The sequence below is a fragment of the Aquarana catesbeiana genome, linkage group LG05, assembly GCF_042186555.1.
Source record: "Aquarana catesbeiana isolate 2022-GZ linkage group LG05, ASM4218655v1, whole genome shotgun sequence".
In the NCBI taxonomy this organism is placed as follows: Eukaryota; Metazoa; Chordata; class Amphibia; order Anura; family Ranidae; genus Aquarana; species Aquarana catesbeiana.
The window spans coordinates 538687822-538706836 of record NC_133328.1 but is presented as its reverse complement, the minus strand read 5'-3'; the positions used below and the strand labels follow the sequence as shown (position 1 = coordinate 538706836).

The following is a 19015-nucleotide window of genomic DNA, read 5'->3' as shown; positions in this document are numbered from 1 at the left end:
GCCAATGTGTATTCTGCTACATATTTTTGGTAAAAAAAAAAATCCCAATAAGCGTATATTGATTGGTTTGCGCAAAAGTTATCACGTCTACATACTATAGGATATTTTCGCAGCATTTTTTAAAATGTATTTATTTTTTACTAGTAATGGCTGCGATCATTGATTTTTAGCGGGACTGCAACATTGCGGCGGACAAATCAGACACCAAATTGACATTTTTTTGGGAACCAGTGACATTACAGTGATCGGTGCTACAAATATGCATGGTTACTGTACTAATGACACTAGCAGGGAAGGGGTTAACACCAGGGGCAATCAAAGGGTTAAGTGTGTCCCTAGGGGATGATTTCTAAGTGCATGGGGGATTGCACGAAATTACGTACAGGTATGTCGATTCGCGCAATGGTGCCGCCCTGCCACAATATATCTGCGGTAGGTGGTCTTTAAGCGGTTAAAGACCTTCATAAACACGCATATGCATGCACATATGTAAAATTCTTCTTTATCCTTCTCTAGTGCCAATGCCGCAATATACGTGCATAAATTACTGCAGTCAAACGTAACTTTTTCTATTTTTATTTTATGGCTCTGAACTCATTGCTGTATTACTAATCTTTATGCAGCTGTGTGCATTGTTCCATAGACAAGGATGCACCTGAATTAAGATCAGTAAAAACATGGCATTTAATTTTCATGTGCAAGAAGCCCAGTGCAATCAAAACGAATGTCAACCCCAGCAGCCATCAGATCCTTACTTATTGCTTTATACCAAACAGCTAAAGTTTGGGGAACGAGTGCAGTAGTGAACATGGGTCGATAAGCAGATCCCACATAGGGGTAGATGGATAGAAAAATAGTTAACGACTTGTCAGCAGTCAGTCCTTAAGGAGCAACATTCTATAGGAATGGTCAGAGCTTTGTTGGTTGATGCTGGAGGATTAGTCAATATTTAAAAGAAATCCTCGTAAAGAGATCAAGCATCAGGAGGCGTTTAGGTTCCATTCACATTCGATTTAAAAATAATAAATAAAAAGGTGAGATTTCCATTGCAACTTTACCGTGCGACTTGAGCAGACTTTGATGCAACTTTGGATGAATGCGACTTGTGCAAAAATGAAAAACAGTTATTACCTGTTAACTCATTTTCCAGGACGGCTACGAGAGAGAGAGGCTCCTCCCACCTAGCACAGGAAACACATAATCCACAATATTTAAAGCATGCACCACAGTATACCCTCAGTTATAACAGATGACTGTAGGCAAGGTGATTATATATATATATATATATATATATATATATATATATATATATATATAAAAAAAAAAAAAAAAACAGTAATACCCATAACATGTACACATTAAAACATACACCTCAGGGTGGGGATTGGCGCCATCCTAGAAGATTCCTGGAAAGTGAGTTAACAGGTAATAACTGTTTTCCCAAGTCATCTAATAACTTTTTTCCCAAGTCATCTTCCAGGACAGCTACGAGAGAAAAAAGCAACTACCTGCTTAGGGGGGGGGGGGCTACGGCATGCAGCAACTTTCTCCCAAATGACTGATCCATGCCAGACAGCAGATCCAACCGGTAATGCCTAATGAAGGTTTGGTAGCTGGACCAGGTGGCTGCCTTACAGATCTGAACAGGGGAAGCTCCAGCCCATTCTGCCCACAAAGTCGCCATCGCCCTTGTAGAGTAATCTTTTAAGTTAGAACAAGGTGATGCAGCCAATGCTAGATAAGCTTCAGAGATCGCTAGCTTCATCCACCTTTCTTAGGCCCATGAAACTGCACAAAAAAAGGACTAGAAGAAGATCGCCAACCCTTAGTACGTTCTATGTAGGCAATAAGGCACCTTCTGACATCAACTTTGTTGAACTCTACTTCCTTGTCATGTCTGGGCTCATTACAAAAAGAAGGCAATAACTTCTCCGCAGGAAGTGGAAACCTTGCAAAAAGATCTGAACAAATTAATGGAGTGGGCAACTACATGGCAAATGAGGTTCAATGTAGAAAAATGTAAAATAATGCATTTGGGTGGCAAAAATATGAATGCAAGACTCTGGTCCGGCCGCACCTGGAGAATGCTGTCCAGTTCTGGGCACCAGTCCTCAGGAAGGATGTACTGGAAATGGAGCGAGTACAAAGAAGGGCAACAAAGCTAATAAAGGGTCTGGAGGATCTTAGTTACGAGGAAAGGTTGCGAGCACTGAACTTATTCTCTCTGGAGAAGAGACGCTTAAGAGGGGATATGATGTCAATATACAAATACCATACTGGTGACCCTACAATAGAAATAAAACTTTCGCAGAAGAGAGTTTAACAAGACTCGCGGCCACTCATTAAAATTAGAAGAAAAGAGGTTTAACCTTAAACTACGTAGAGGGTTCTTTACTGTAAGAGCGGCAAGGATGTGGAATTCCCTTCCACAGGCAGTGGTCTCAGCGGGGAGCAATGATAGCTTCAAGAAACTATTAGATAAGCACCTGAATGACCGCAACATACAGGGATATATAATGTAATACTGACACATAATCACACACATAGGTTGGACTTGATGTACTTGTGTCTTTTTTCAACCTCACCTACTATGTAAGGAATGATAATTTCTTCTGAGCGGTGGAAGTCCGAAGCCACTTTACGCAGAAAAGTGAGATCCAAGGTTAGGAGTATTTTGTTAGGCGGGATGATACAATAATGCCCTGTACACACGATCGGACATTCCGACAACAAAATCCATCTGATTTTTTCCGACGGATGTTGGCTCAAACTTGTCTTGCATACACACGGTCACACAAAGATGGTCGGAAATTCTGAACGTCAAGAACACGGTGACGTACAACATGTACGTCGAGCCGAGAAAAATTAAGTTCAATAGCCAGTGCTGCTCTTCTGCTTGATTCTGAGCAAGCGTGGCACTTTGTGCGTCGGAATTGTCTACACACGATCGGAATTTAAGCGAACGGATTTTGTAGTCGTAAAATTTTAGATCCAGCTCTCAAACTTTGTGTGTCGGAAATTCCGATGGAAAAAGTCCGATGGAGCCTACACACGTTTGGAATTTCCGAAAAAAGCTCCGATCGCACATTTTCCGTCGGAAAGCCCGACTGTGTGTACAGGGCATTAGGCTTCGCTATTGAGAGATCCTGGAGCTCACTTATTCTTCTAGCTGAAACTAAAGCTACTGGGAGCGCTGTTTTCAGGGTTATTATGTTGGTAGAAGACTCTTCCAAAGGTTCAAAAGGTTTCTTACGAAGCTTTAGCACAATTGAAGCATCCCAGGAAGGAAATCTGGAGAGTTTTGGCTTAGCTTTGCGTCCTATAGCAGTAAAACTTTTAAATAAGGGTGTGTTCCGCCAGACGCACATCCAAAAAATTAGAAAGGGCCGCTACATGCACTTTTAAAGTGCTGGGGGCCAGATTGAGGTCTGCCCCTGTTTGTAGGAAGTCCAGTACTGACGGAATAATGGGACCACATATTTTATCATCATCTGCTTTCCAACTGTAGAATCTTTTCCACACTTTATTGTAGATAACGTTAGTTGTTTCTTTCCTACTTCTGAGAATTCTTTCAATTCCTTTTTGGGACAATCCTTTTCTTTTGAGCAATTCCCTCTCAGAAGCCATGCCATCAGTGAAAACTGGTCCACAGCTGGATGTTTTAACACTCTTTGATGGATGAGGTCTGTGGAGCGGGGAAGCTCCCAGGGGTCTGCTACAGTTCAGTTTGAGACGCCCGGTGAACCATGCCCTCCTGAGCCAGTAGGTGGCAATAAGGATCACCTTTGCTGCTGTCTGAATTACCTTTGGTATTAATGAAAATGGAGGAAAGGCATAGACCAGGAATTTCCCCCAGAGTTGGGAAAGGACATCCACCCCCAAGCTGAGGGGATCTATCTGCAAGGAATAAAACTTGTCCATTTTCCTGTTTTCCTGGGTGGCAAATGGGACAATTTCTGGTGTTCCCCATTTCAGACAGATCGAAGATTGCTTGATTCAGGGACCATTCGGTCTGTGATATTTTCCTCCTGCTCAGTCAATCCGCCAGACTGTTTATTTCTCCTTTTAAATGCACAGAAGAAAGATGCCAGGTTTCTTTTTGCCCAGGCTAAAAGGTCTTCGGCTATCTCCATCAGTCCTGTGTTGCCCTGCTAGTTTATGTAGCAGACGGTTGTTATGTTGTCCGAATTTAAATATTTTTGCCTCTTAAAAGGAGACCTCAAAAGCGATTAGAGCTTCCAGGACTGCCCTTAACCCCTTTGCACTGGATGAGGCCTTGTCCATCTGTGGGGGCCATGCTCCTTGAGCCCAAAGCTCTAGAAAATGTGCCCCACCCCCCATGCACTTGCGTCTGTAGTGACTACAACCGGATTTGGCTGTATAATACTGTACTTCTTCTTCAGCTGAGCCCCCAAAGATTAGAAGGTCATCCAGATGGACCAGGGGATGATCTGTATGCCCTCCGTTCTTAACACCAATAAGGCCTCTACCAGGGCTTTGGTGAAAATACAATGTGCCGAAAGAAGGCCGAAGAGGAGCGCATTGTACTGGAAGAACAGTGTCTTTCCTGATCCTTTTACCGCAAATCTTAGGAATCTTTTTGATTCCAGATGGATCTGGATATGCAAGTAAGCATCCAATAAGTCAAGGCCATGAATGCCCTGGGAGACAGAAGAGCGAATGGACCAGGAGTCCTGTGCGTCTTTTGGTCCGTTTCAGGTCCGAATTTAGCCCAAAATTCAGGCTGAAAAATCGGACCTGAAATGGTAAATGGGGATGCACCGAACCCCCTGCTGTGAGCCGCTGCGATCTCTATTGGGATCCCAAATTTAAAGTTTAAAATAGAGTACAGGTTCACGTTACTTACGTAGGTTGGGCTTTTGCAACATCCTGCTGAGAAGGACTGGTTTATCTGGATGCCATGGTGTGCCCAGTCCTAAGGAAAATAATCGTCTCTGGGGCCTGTAACAAGAGTCACAGCTAAAAGTTACAGATGTGCTGGAATACCTTGGCAGCAGTGCTTTAAAAAACAAAAAAACACAAACACACACAAGTTTGTGTTTCTTACCTCTCTGTTTTATCTAATGTCTGCAATTCTTCTTCCACTGGTTTATCAGCCTCTACTTCATAACTAGTCAATAGGGAAAGGAAAAGTAAACTTATTTACAAAATGTTATTACATAAAGAATAACTAAAGACAAAACTTTTTTTTTAGGTTTGGATAGAATGGAGAGGGATTAGAACACCTGTCAGGCTTGAACTGCTGTCTGTGTCTCTGTTAGGGAGATTGACCCACTCTATTTGTCCTGGTGAGCATTATCAGCAAAAGAGAAAGTAAAAGAAGTTCCCAGATTTTAAGTGGTAATCAGAACAGGAATAGAGGGGTAATCTTCCAATGGAGACTTTAGTTTTGGTGACCCTGTTGATTACCAGAGATTTCACACACTTTGAAGGGATTTCCTCGGACTTTCTGGGTTTTGGTTATGGGTTAGAAAGTTAACCACTTCCTGCCCAAGGCTGGCATTTGACGTCCTGGACTTTAAGTGGAGATATCTGAATGATGCCTGCAGCTACAGACATCATCCAGATATCATTTTTATCCGACGATTCCCTGCACTGTAAAAACAATCATAGCGGCTTTTGATTGTATTTACAGGCGGCGGGAGGGTATGTCGCCCCCCCCCCCCCTTTCGCCGGAGAAGGAATCCACTGGCAGGAGAAGTTAACCATAGATAAAACCGTGGACCAGATCATCCCGGGCAGTCTCTGACCTTCGGAGGCCCGAGTGCGATGTTATGATGCCACATCTGGCAGTTGTAAACACTGCTGTTTATGAAAAGGCCGCAGATTTTTTTTCTTTTCTGCCTAGGAGAGATGTGGGGTCTTATAGGACTCCACATCTCTCCATAAAGAGGATGTGTCATGCCCTATTCCTATTACAAGGGATGTTTACATTCCTTGCAATAGGAATACAAGTGATAGAAAAAAAAAACCAAAAAAAAAAAAGAAAACGCATACGTACGTCACGCCCAAATTTGTAAAACTGCATTCAGACCATGAGGTATCTCCACAAACGTTACAATGAGAGCAACATTTCTAGCCTAAGACATCCTCTGCAACTCTAAACTGGTAACCTATAGAGATTTTTAGTTACCAAAGTTTCGCACCATTCCACGAGTGTGCGCGCAATTTTAAAGCATGACATGTTATGTATCTATTTACTTGGTGCAACATCATCTTCCACATTATACAAAAAAAAAAAAAATGGGCTAACTTTAGTGTTTTGATTTTTTTACATTTATGAAACCCTTTCTCCACCCCCCCCCCCAAAAGAAAACAAACAAAAATTGCTTTGAATAATTGCTGTGCAAATTCTGTGTGACATAAAAAGTTGCAACAACCGCCATTTTATTCCCCAGGGTCTCTGCTAAAAAAAAAAAAAAAAAAAAAAAAAAAAAAAACTGACAGTGGTTATAATTCCCCCTTCTAAATACCTTTACCGATGCCATGCACACCACATTCATGTGGCTTTGTTTCACTAGTTCCAAACTGCAGAGTGCGATTAGTAGGGAAATCTAGCTGGAGACCTCAGGGGCAGCCTGCAACATCATTGCAATACACTATCCTCAAGGTTCCTTGTGCAAGCTGCTGGCAAAAGCAATCTGTGATCTGTCCTTAAAGCTTATGCTTTGTGTGAAATGCAAGACCAGTAACCAGGCAGATAAATCCCCCATGAATCGTGGCTGGGAGAACTAGAGTTGCTGTTGTATGAGAAGGATTTAGATTTTGTGGGAATTTCAGACTTGGTTTCACAGCTCCCATGATTGGCTGACAACCATTCAAGGGTATTCCCTATATCGCAGAAATAGGGAGGGTAAAAAAGGGGGAGGGGTATGCCTGTATATCAAGAATGATATACAAGTGAATGTGAGGCACGACATCACTAAATGGAGCAAGGGAGGAGGTACAGCTGCACAATTTTGTCCAAAATGAGAATCATGATTTTTTTTTGCTTAGAATAAAGATCATGATTCTCGCTGCGTAACATCATCTTTCATATTATACAAAAAAACTGGGCTAACTTTACTGTTTATTTTCTTTTTTTTTTAAATTAGTGTATTTTTTTTTTGTATTTTTTTTTTTGCAACAACCACTATTTTATTCTCTGGGGTCTCTGCTAATAAACACATATATAATGTTTGGGGGTTCTGAGTAATCTTCTAGCAATAAATATTGATTTTAACTTGTAAGCAGCAAGTGTCAGAAAAAGGTTTAGTCTTTAAGTGGTTAAACTTCCCTCATCTACAGACGAAGTTCATCCCTTTGATCCAAGAACGAAATGTTATTTTGTATATAGTTATCCAAGATGTTATGATAAAACTTTCACCTCTAGGAGGTGAAATCCTTATGGGTAGAGCTTCAAAGGGAGGAAACCAAGGGGAAAGTAATACTTGGAGTAGGCTATAGGCCCCCTAAATCAGGGGGAGGTGGACCTCATATAACAGTTTGGAATGGCTGCAAGGATGGGAAGTGTCATAATGGGGGATTTTAATTATCTGGACATAGACTGGGCGGAAGAAATGATGCATTCATCTAAGGCTCGCAGGACAATTTTTCTGTCAGATGGTAAATGCACCAACAAGAAACAAAGCGTTACTAGACCTACTGATTACTAACAATAGAGACCTGATCGAGGAAGTGGAAAAAGGGGTCAATTTAGGAAACAGCTATTCACAGATCAATTTAGTTTCAGCATTAATCACACAAATAGGAAACACAAGGGTAATACAAAGACACAGAATCTCAAAAGAGCCAACTTCCCTAAACTGCGCTCCTTGCTAGAAGATATTAAAAGGGATAAAATTCTAGGAACAAAGAACACGGACGAAAAAACTGGATTTTTAAAACCGCTTACCTGTAAAATCCTTTTCTTTGAGGTACATCAGGGGACACAGAGCCATAGTAATTACTATGTGGGTTATAGGCCACCTTTAGGTGATGGACACTGGCACGCCCTAAATTAACAAATGCACTCCCTATATAACCCCTCCCACTACTGGGAGTATTCAGTTTTGTAGCCAAGCAATACACGTGTATACCAAGAACGGAGGGACCTCTGTGTCCCCTGATGTACCTCAAAGAAAAGGATTTTACAGGTAAGCCGTTTTAAAAATCCTGTTTTCTTTTCATACATCAGGGGACACAGAGCCATAGTAATTACTATGTGGGATGTCCTATAGCAATCATAAAAAGTAACAAGCGCGCAACCAAAAAATATATATAGTGATACAATGTATGCAACAAATATACCAACGTGATTCAACACTATTAATGTGAAAAAATTATTTTGAAATAAAAATGTGAAACATTTATAGAAATTACTGAAATGACCCTTTATGACTAGTGTTATGTGACACAAATAAAAAGCAACAACGTTACTCTATGTACTTGTAACCTAATACCAGCAATATTATTGCACCCATTGATAGTTAATCATCTGAAAAAACCTTAATTAATATAAAAATAAACATCCTAATGATTTTTTCTGTGAAGAATGTTATAACACAAAAAAAGTCCAAATGAAAATATCTTGTATTGAAGATGAACCACAGATCTTCTACTTTGAAATAAATAGGTGATCCTCCCGCTATAGGTATAGTAAAATTACCCACTTACCGGATCTGTTGGATCTCAGGTTATAGAGATCTTATAGGCTTGTTGCATTAGCCCGGGGGGGGGGGGGGGGGATGAATTATCTCCCCTGGATCCTCCACACATCCAGAACCCTCAATGGAAACAAAACGGTGGAGACTCCACAGTGCAGATGTACAACTTTGATTTATTAAAAAAATCATTTAAAAAGTCCACAGCAATTTGTGCACAGCAATAAAACCACAGCACACTGGGAACTGAAAACCAAAAAATCAAATCAACCGGATAAAAAATTAACAATAGCACACAAGCAGCCGAGGATTGAGCCGTCTGACTGCATGGGGAAAAAAAATGAATAAAAACGTGATGGCGTCACAGCCACTTGCTCCACCCGATGCGTTTCCCCTCAACAGGCATCCACTGGGAACGAAGATGTGACGTAACTCAAAGCCGTAGGGAGTAGAGAAAACAGGGATTTTATCAGCCCCAGACCTGTTACGTTTAGAGACATGTCTCCCACCATTTATAGATCTACCTTTTCACAGATGAGATTGCACCTCTCATTGTTGATGGCAATATTGAAGGCTCTATTGAGAGCAGACTTGGTATAACCCCTATCCAAAAACCGTAATGTCATTTTTGTGCCCCCTCCTTGAAAATGAATTCATCACGGCACACACGTCGTACATAGTAACATAGTAGGTGAGGTTGAGAAGACACAAGTCCAACCTATGGGTGTGATTATATGTCAATATTACATTGTATATCCCTGTATGTTGTGGTCGTTCAGGTGCTTATCCAATAGTTTTTTTTAAACTATTGATGCTCCCCGCTGAGACCACCACCTATGGAAGGGAATACCACATCCTTGCTGCTCTTACAGTAAAGAACCCTCTACGTAGTTTAAGGTTAAACCTCTTTGCTTCTCATTTTAATGAGTGGCCACGTGTCTTGTTAAACTCCCTTCCGCGAAAGAGTTTTATCCCTATTGTGGGGGTCACCAGTATGGTATTTATAAATTGAAATCATATCCCCTCTCAAGCGTCTCTTCTCCAGAGAGAATAAGTTCAATGCTCGCAACCTTTCCTCATAACGAATATCCTCCAGATCCTTTATTAGCTTTGTTGCCCTTCTTTGTACTCACTCCATTTCCAGTACATCCTTCCTGAGGACTGGTGCCCAGAACTGGACAGCATACTCTAGGTGCGGCCGGACCAGAGTCTTGTAGAGCAGGAGAATTATCGTTTTATCTCTGGAGTTGATCCCCTTTTTAATGCATTTCAATATTCCGTTAGCTTTGTTAGCAGCAGCTTGGCATTGCATGCCATTGCTGAGCATGTCATCTACTAGGACCCCCAGGTCCTTTTCCACCCTAGGATTCCCTCAGAGGTTCACCCCCTAGTGAGTAGATTGCATTCATATTTTTGACACCCACATGCATTATTTTACATTTTGCTACATTAAACCTCATTTGCCATGTAGTTGCCCACCCCATTAATTTGTTCAGATCTTTTTGCAAGGTTACCACATCCTGCGGAGAAGTTATTGCCCTGCTTAGCATCGTCCACAAATTGAGATTGAACTGTTTACCCCATCCTCCAGGTACTTTATGAACAAATTAAATAGGATTGGTCCCAGCACAGAACCCTGGGGGACCCCACTACCCACCCCTAACCATTCAGAGTACTCCCCATTTATCACCACCCTCTGAACTCGCCCTTGTAGCCAGTTTTCAATCCATGTACTCACCCTATGGTCCATGCCAACTGACCTGATTTTGTACAGTAAACGTTTATGGGGAACTGTGTCGAATCAAGATACACCATGCCTACAGGCCTTCCTTTATAAATAGCCTTAAAAACTGGCTGACCGGAATCCCTCTAATAGTGTGCCTGGGGTGACCCAAGTCTGTCCTCAAAGAATTGCCAGCTGACGGTTTCCTATAAAGTTTAGACAAGATACTATTTTCTTCACCTATCAGGACGACGTCAAGGAATTCAACCTGTCTTTCATCCACGACACCCGTAAACTTTAAGTTAAGGCTATTGTAATTGAGATATAAGAGCCACTCGGTAATGTCCTACATCTTTAGTACACACAAAGAGCAAGTCATCTATGTAGCGGCGAAAAAAAATCTAATCTTGGAACCATGGGGACAACCAGCGGCAAAAATGTGGGACCTCTCCCACCATCCCATGTACAAAATGGGCAAGGGAAGGGGGAAAACTTTGCACCCATAGAGGCCCTGCACTTCTGGAGATAGTAGTCCCCATCGAACATAAAAAAAAATAATTGTGCCTCAATAAATACTCTAGGCAACATAGGATAAACTCTTGGTGAACCAAAGTGTAATTACTAGTATGTTCCAAATAATAGGCAACTACCTGAAAACCCAGGGAGTGAGGAGTACAGGCTTGCTACATCACAAGTGATCCAAACTAAAATCGGGGGCCCATTTGAAATTTTGGATATCTGTAAGAAGCTGCTTGGTGTCCCTACGGAAACCAGGCAAAGCAGAGACCAATGGTTGTAACTGATGATCAATCCAATTGCCCAACCGCTCATTAAGAGAAGGGTCTCTCTCTCTCTCTCTCTCTCATTAAAATTGGATGTAGGATCCCCCTTAATCTAAGATATGTGCAATCATCCGATAGCCGACGGATGGCTTCACTTCTATACATGTCAGAATTCAAAACTACCGTGGAGCCCCCTTTATCTGCATTTCTTATAACAATATCATTATCCTTACTGAGATTATTCAGGGCGTCTCTCTCTGGGCCAGTTAGATTATCTGGACCACAGCGATTCCTACTTCTACCAGCCAGGTGAGTCAAGTCCTTTTCTAGCAACCTCTGGAAAAGGTCCATGACTTTGCCACTGGAGTTGATCTGGTAGAAGTCAGACCTCAACCGAAAGGGGATGATCGTGCGACCACCCAACACCTCCACCGGGCTAAACTCAGGTTCAATAACAAGATCCTCTAAATAACAAAGAGCACATAGCTCTGTAAAATCAGAGGGAAAGGTACGAGACTCACCTGGAGCGACAGTAGCATTACGATCACCTTCATCTGTGTGACACATCTGTTGAAATAAGGTTTCTTAAGTGTAAGGATGCGCATAAATTTGTTTATATCCAAAATGGTCCCAAATAAGTTCAAATGTCGATCCAGGCAGAAGCTCAAACCTTTCGAAAAAAGCGATAGTTCAAATGAATATAAACAGAGGCACCAAGTCTCACCACAGGATGGACTGTGGAGACTTAATAAGTAGAGCAGTGCCAACGTCCTAAATCTACAATTATTTGAAACTAGAACCAAGAGAGTGGAAAAATGGACTTTGTAGGCACCAGTCATAAAATATGGTAAAAAGACAATTTTTATTATACATAGATGTACAAAAAACAGCAAACCCATATATTAAAAAACAAAGCGTTGCAATAACAGCAAAGCCTTAACTCGTAATCTCTCACATACAAGTAGCCGCCTATAGAGGGATAACCCTCACCCCATAAAGGGGGACCATAACCCTATATTTGTTAAAAGAGACAACAAACTAAAAGAGAACTCTACATGTTTCGCAATTGAATGCTTCTTCAGGAGCAGTTGGAGTCACCTGTATTGGAGAGAGAGAAAAAGGACATACAACATATAGCATAATACATAGTATTAATATTGAATTAACATTTTGTTCATTGCGTTTGGAATAGTGTTCAAGGACAAAGTGTGGCAACAAACCAGTGGAGCTGACAACCAGCAAGCATATGGTAACCAGCAGTTACATGCGGGGACGTGTACGGTAAAAAAAAAATATATATACAGGATATGTTTGAGCCTGGAGCCAGAATGGAGTGTTAAGTCCCAGTGAACAGAACAGGAAAAGCATAAGGAAAGGGAAACAGAATAAAAAGGAAATAAAAAACGAAAAGGAAAAAAAAAAAAAAAGAGACCAGTGAGAAAAACAGAGAAGGGTGGAATGGGGAAAGAAAAAAAAAAAACGGGGGGGAGGGGGGAGAAAAAGAGGGAAGGAAAAGGAGGGAAAGGGAAAAATGGAGAAGAGGGGAGGGAAACAGAAAAAGGGGGGGCGAAACAGAAGAGGAAAGGGGAGACGCAAAGGGGAAGGAATGAAGGAGAGGTGAGAGAAAGGGGGGTAAGGACAAAAGGGGCTGGTGGTATGAGGACTAATGTATGGTAAAGCCTACCTCCATAAAAGATAAGAGCATAAATCGCTGGACATCAGTTGCTGCCAAGCTCAGCCTAAGAGTGGCTTAGCCGCAGTAGATGGTAGGAAATCTAAGTACAAACAATATAGTATGAGTTGTACCACCAGTTGGTAAAGCTGTAAAGGCATATAGCAGTACAGCAACCAAATTGCACAAAGAGAAAAAGGGAGAAAAATTTGTTAGCTGGTCACTCCACACAGTCAAAACTGAAGAGGTGCGGCCAGCACTACAAATAGAAAGGATCTCACCTTACCTTCAGGGATAAACACCGAACTAATTCTGTATACAATAGTCATGGGCTGTTTTATTATAGTGCCCCAACAGTAGAAATGCGATAGAAAGGGTTAAGCTGCAGTGATGTACACGGCCCCCAATGTGGTTATGCAACGATATGACCAGGTCATCTGTATAGGCAACCCAAAAACTCAGTGTTACCAGACAGGGCATTAGCATAAAAATCTAACATCCTTCAAAGCAAGGCATAAGGGAGCAGACACTTACCAGGCTCAGTTAACAGTAAACAAGCCGCTACGCTAGGAGCCTTTAGTACCCGCCCCAATCAGGTGTGCACACAGTGCAACACCTGACTCAGCCGACCAGGGTTGCGCGCGCATCCCCGTGAGCCCGCGCATGCGCAGTGACCAAAGGTCAACTACGAACGACGGGGACAAGTGGAAGGAGCGCCCCCATGTAGGAAACAAGCCTGGGATCTCCCCCTGGTGGTGCCACCTAACACACAGTGTGAGAGCACTGCACGGGCCCGATGAAAGGAGCCAGAGCTTTGTGCAATTTGGTTGCTGTACTGCTATATGCCTTTACCAACTGGTGGTACAACTCATACTATATTGTTTGTACTTAGATTTCCTACCATCTACTGCGGCTAAGCCACTCTTAGGCTGAGCTTGGCAGCAACTGATGTCCAGCGATGTATGCTCTTTTATCTTTTATTGAGGTAGGCCTTACCATACATTAGTCCTCATACCACCAGCCCCCTTTGTCCTTACCCCCCTTTCTCTCACCTCTCCTTCATTCCTTCCCCTTTGCGTCTCCCCTTTCCTCTTCTGTTTCGCCCCCCCTTTTTCTGTTTTCCTCCCCTCTTCTCCATTTTTCCCTTTCCCTTCACATACCCCCTTCCCTCCTTTTCCTTCCCTCTTTTTCTTCCCCCCTGTTTTTTTTCTTTCCCCCTTCCACCCTTTTCTGTTTTTCTCACTGGTCTCTTTTTTTTTTCCCTTTCGTTTTTTATTTCCTTTTTATTCTGTTTCCCTTTCCTTATGCTTTTCCTGTTCTGTTCACTGGGACTTAACACTCCATTCTGGCTCCAGGCTCAAACATATCCTGTATATATATTTTTTTTTACCGTACACGTCCCCGCATGTAACTGCTGGTTACCATATGCTTGCTGGTTGTCAGCTCCACTGGTTTGTTGCCACACTTTGTCCTTGAACACTATTCCAAACGCAATGAACAAAATGTTAATTCAATATTAATACTATGTATTATGCTATATGTTGTATGTCCTTTTTCTCTCTCTCCAATACAGGTGACTCAAACTGCTCCTGAAGAAGCATTCAATTGCGAAACATGTAGAGTTCTCTTTTAGTTTGTTGTCTCTTTTAACAAATATAGGGTTATGGTGCCCCTTTATGGGGTGAGGGTTATCCCTCTATAGGCGGCTACTTGTATGTGAGAGATTACGAGTTACGGCTTTGCTGTTATTGCAACGCTTTGTTTTTTAATATATGTGTTTGCTGTTTTTTGTACATTTATGTATAATACAAATTGTCTTTTTACCATATTTTATGACTGGTGCCTACAAAGTCCATTTTTCCACTCTCTTGGGTGTAGTTTCAAATAATGATAGTTCAAATGAACTCAAAATCTTCTTTGATAAATTCAGGACATTTGATGTTACTTCCGAGCCTGATCTCATAGTTGGTAACGATCTTTGTTGGTTGCGTTTGCGTCTCCTGTCGTCCTTCTCCTCTTCTTGCCAGTTTTCTCTTTTTGTTGGAGCCCTGAGCACCCCTGTTTAAATCTTGTGGGCCCGTCTGATGAATCTCACTCATTGACCGATTTACTGGATCGGGAGAAGAATGCAACGCTGTAGCAGCCATAGGGGCAGATTTACTAAAACTGGAGCACTCAGAATCTGGTGCAGCTGTGCATGGTAGCCAATCATCTTCTAACTTCAGCTTGTTCAATTAAGCTTTGACAATAAAACCTGGAAGCTGATTGATTTCTTTGCAGAGCTGCACCAGCTTTTGCACTCTCCAACTTTAGTAAATCTCCCCCATAGTGTCATTGACGCTATCATTTTCTGCATCAGAAAAACAAACCCTTTTTTTAAGTCTTTAGTGTACATTTATCATCTATACATACTCTTAGGGCGCTTTGTATCATATGACTTTTGGATGACGGTACTGGCTTTTTCTATTTTTATTGTTACAGGTTTTCAATTTGCTGATACATTGTGGCTGAGGTTTGTAAATCTAATGCCAATACAGTTAGTAACTCCATAGAAGAATTATATTTGGAGGGGATTTATCTTTTGAGCTGCATGCCCTGACGCATATGCATTTGGAAGGAGGGTTATGTCCCTCTTCCTTTTTAGCATAAATGTCCGTGCATGTACATTTTTTTTACGTAATACATACATGTTTTATATATTGCACATAGATGTGTTTTGATTTATGCTTCATACTTCAAGGTTTTGGTATGTATATGTTTTTGTTTCACATACATTTAAATGCTGATTTTCATGTCAGAACGATCTTAACACTCTCATTGATTGAGGACATCTGTAGTTAACGGGTGTTTTCCATCACAATCAGTGTTCTACACGATTCAGTCCATTTGTCTTGGATTATGTTGATGCATATGTATGTATAGCTCTTTAGCTATGATTAAGCACCTGCTGCTGTAAAACGCGTCAGTTATACGTGTTGGTACGTGGATGTTCTGCACCTCTGTCTTTTTTATGAAATAAAAAGTAGAATTTTTGGAGTGCAGCTGTCCAGCATACTTTTCTTTTCATGCTACTACTGCAAATAGAGCCAAGACACATCTCAAATCAGAGACAGCTGATACGAGGAGAGGTAATTGTCTTAGAGCGGTGATTTGTTCAGTAAATTAAAAAAAACTATTAGATAGGCACCTAAACGACCACAATGTACAGGAATATACAATGTAATATTAACATAAGAGCACACACACAGGATGTACTTGATTCTTTTTTTCAACCTCACCAACTATGATTACTACTAAAATCACCCCAAAGTTCTAACTTTGGAGCTGCTCCCCTAGCTGACATAAAATGTCATATGGGGCAGCTTGAACAAAGTAAACAAGGAAGCAAAGGCAAAGCAGCAGCCACAGCGTTGGCTGCTATTGACACTAAGAGGTGGAGGACATTAGAAAGGAACGGCACAGCACGGCAAAGCAGCAGCTACAGTGTAGGCTGCTACACTAAAAAGATTGGAGGACATTGACAACGGAAGGATCAACTAGGAATTTATACATAAAGGATATAAATATAAATTCTAGGAGAAAAGTGTACATTTTAAAGACACTTTAATAAAAAAAGTGACAGATGTGCATTTAAGGAACTCCTAAAAAGGTACCCAAGATACCTTGTGTTTCTCTCTCTACATATTAAATGGACATAAAAACAAACTTACTCTTGTAAATCGACACTGTACTTCTGTTGATGCATGCATTCACCTTCACTGGAAGAATTTCCGTCTCCCATCTCCACACTTTAAAAATATAAATTATATGTAATCACTTCTAGCTGAATATTAGAAACATACTTGAAACACATAGGATATGGTTAAATTCTAGAGGATTTATTCCTTTATTAAAATAAATTCCCCCGATTTATTTTCCTGGAGACAAAGTAATATGGCAAATGTTGCCTTCTTTAAGAAGTAACCACACTTTCAGAATAAAAACAGTATGGCCTTCCAACTTTCCTTAGCAAGTTTGTTTGTGTGTGTGTATATATATATATATATATATATATATATATATATATATATATATATATATATATATATATATATTATATATATATATATATATATATATATATCACACACACACACACACACACACACATATATATATACACACACACATACACAAACACATACACTATAGACGTCTAACACTCCTTTTTGCCCTATCTTCCCAGGGTTGGGAAGGTCTACATCGTGCACATGTGGAAAAGATGCTCTGCAACCACAGAGCAAAATGGCCGAGCTCAATAGGTCCTATAGAGGCTTGAATTCTAAGTGTAGTTCAGCTTTAATTTAGAGTATACAGCTTAAAGCTGAAAAACAAACAAAAAAACAAAAAAATTAAAAACACCAGTACTCACTATTGTTTGAACACCAATAACACAAAACATGAATCAAATGTGTTTTGCTATCTTTTAATTATTAATCTTAATATTTGTTAATTGTGAAATATCATGTGTGAATAACAACCAGAAATTGACAAAAAAAAAAAACCACACACACTTACAGTGTCATAAAAACAAACATATACAGTGCTTTAAATCAGTGGCATACCATCCATAAGTTTTGACACACCATGTCACCGTGATTATTCTCTAAACATAGGTCACAAGATTTGAAGCATGGTGTATTGACAATTATGGACTTTGTCACTGATTTAAAGCACTGAATATGTTAAAGGTTTAACATAACTAAAAACTTGCAGGCCAACCCAAGGATAACCCCTCTTCTTACTAGCATGCCTCAGTTTGTAGCAAGCAGGGCAAACATGATTCATAAAACTTGGAGGGGTGAGACCTGTGTCCCTCAATTGACAAAAAAGATATTACATTCAGACAAAAATACTCATTTCTTTTTTGCCCTTTGAGTGACACAAGAAGTCAGACACGGTCAGGATGTCCAAAAGCAGACCGACTAAGGGAGTAAGTAAACAAACAGCCCAGGAGCAACCAACCAGTCTAAGTAGGAAGGCTCTAAGCCTCTACTCACCTGACCCCATAATGGTTAAAGGGGACGTTTCTACTTTTACCGATATGAAATTATCTTGCCTTCATCATTTGCTTTTTACCTACAATTAGTGTTTTTCAACTTTGTGGTTGAGTGAGGCACTGGTGATGTAGCTCTGGCCCCACAGATGCATTCTAGAGAGCTACATCACCAGTGCCTTTCACTTCAGATGATGTGTACAGTCACATGTTCCAGGGGGCAGACTTAGAGGTCCAGGAAAAAAAGGGAAATGGATGCATCTGTCCATAGTGAAAATTACCACAAGAATGTGAAGGAAAAGAAAAATAAGGAATGCAAAGAATAAAAAGCCTGCAATTTTCTATCATCCACTACTTGTTGATTTCCATTACTAAACATTTGTAAAGGTGCATTTGTGGTAATATTTAAGGTAGGAAGTGAAGTACCTCTTTAAGAAACCAGGAACCCTGTTTCCAGGAGGTTATTAAAACAGACAGCCACCTTTTTGCCCAGGCGGCGTTTACCAGGGAAGAACCCTGACTAAAAACAACAACCTGCAAAGGGTGTGAAAGTGGCTCAAGTCTGCCTAGAGAACCTAGAATTGAATTCCACACAGTCAGAATGGCTAAAGGGATAAAGTACATGGGCAGCACCCAAACAAAAGTAGGCAGGAGATGTAACTTAGAAAGTTTATAAAAGGCTGGTAAGACTGATTGCAACCCTCATGCTGAGAGTATCTAACTTGTTCCTCGGCTCCAGTACACAATAGGCACCTCTCGGGCAAGCCCTAAAAACAGATCTTGCTGGAAAAGAATAATGCTCATCTTTAACCTCAAAGAGTCACAGGGCTAAGAACGCTCCTGACATTCCAGAGCCAATAAAGAAGGACACCTATAGAACAAGGGACAGGAGTCTTGTGAGGACAGCAAAGAAAATTCGCCTGAGTGAATCCAGAACAGAGAAAAAGCACCAGAAGGGCATTCTGCACAAGGGTCTGAACTCCAGGTGGACAGGTCCTACAAGGTCAAGGCATTACCTGTTTTCATCACATGCCTGTAGCAGGAGACTAGTTTATTTTGCGCACAGACCACAGAGGGTGACACCGAGAACTCCTCTGATGTCTTTCCCCTGCAATACAGGGTCCAAGAACCAGGGTGCGC

General features: G+C 41.1%; 1 protein-coding gene across 2 annotated transcripts in view; it reads right to left on the bottom strand.

Moving 5' to 3' along the window:
- Positions 1 to 19015, bottom strand: part of TERF1 (telomeric repeat binding factor 1) — a 77973-nt gene that overhangs the window by 39233 nt on the left and 19725 nt on the right. For both annotated transcript variants that reach the window (XM_073631796.1, XM_073631797.1), the window contains exons 7-9: positions 16551 to 16628; positions 5069 to 5131; positions 4868 to 4962 (exon numbers count right to left, since the gene is read on the bottom strand). In XM_073631796.1, coding sequence (XP_073487897.1) covers positions 4868 to 4962; positions 5069 to 5131; positions 16551 to 16628 — 236 coding nt within the window. The remainder of the gene's footprint in view (positions 1 to 4867; positions 4963 to 5068; positions 5132 to 16550; positions 16629 to 19015) is intronic.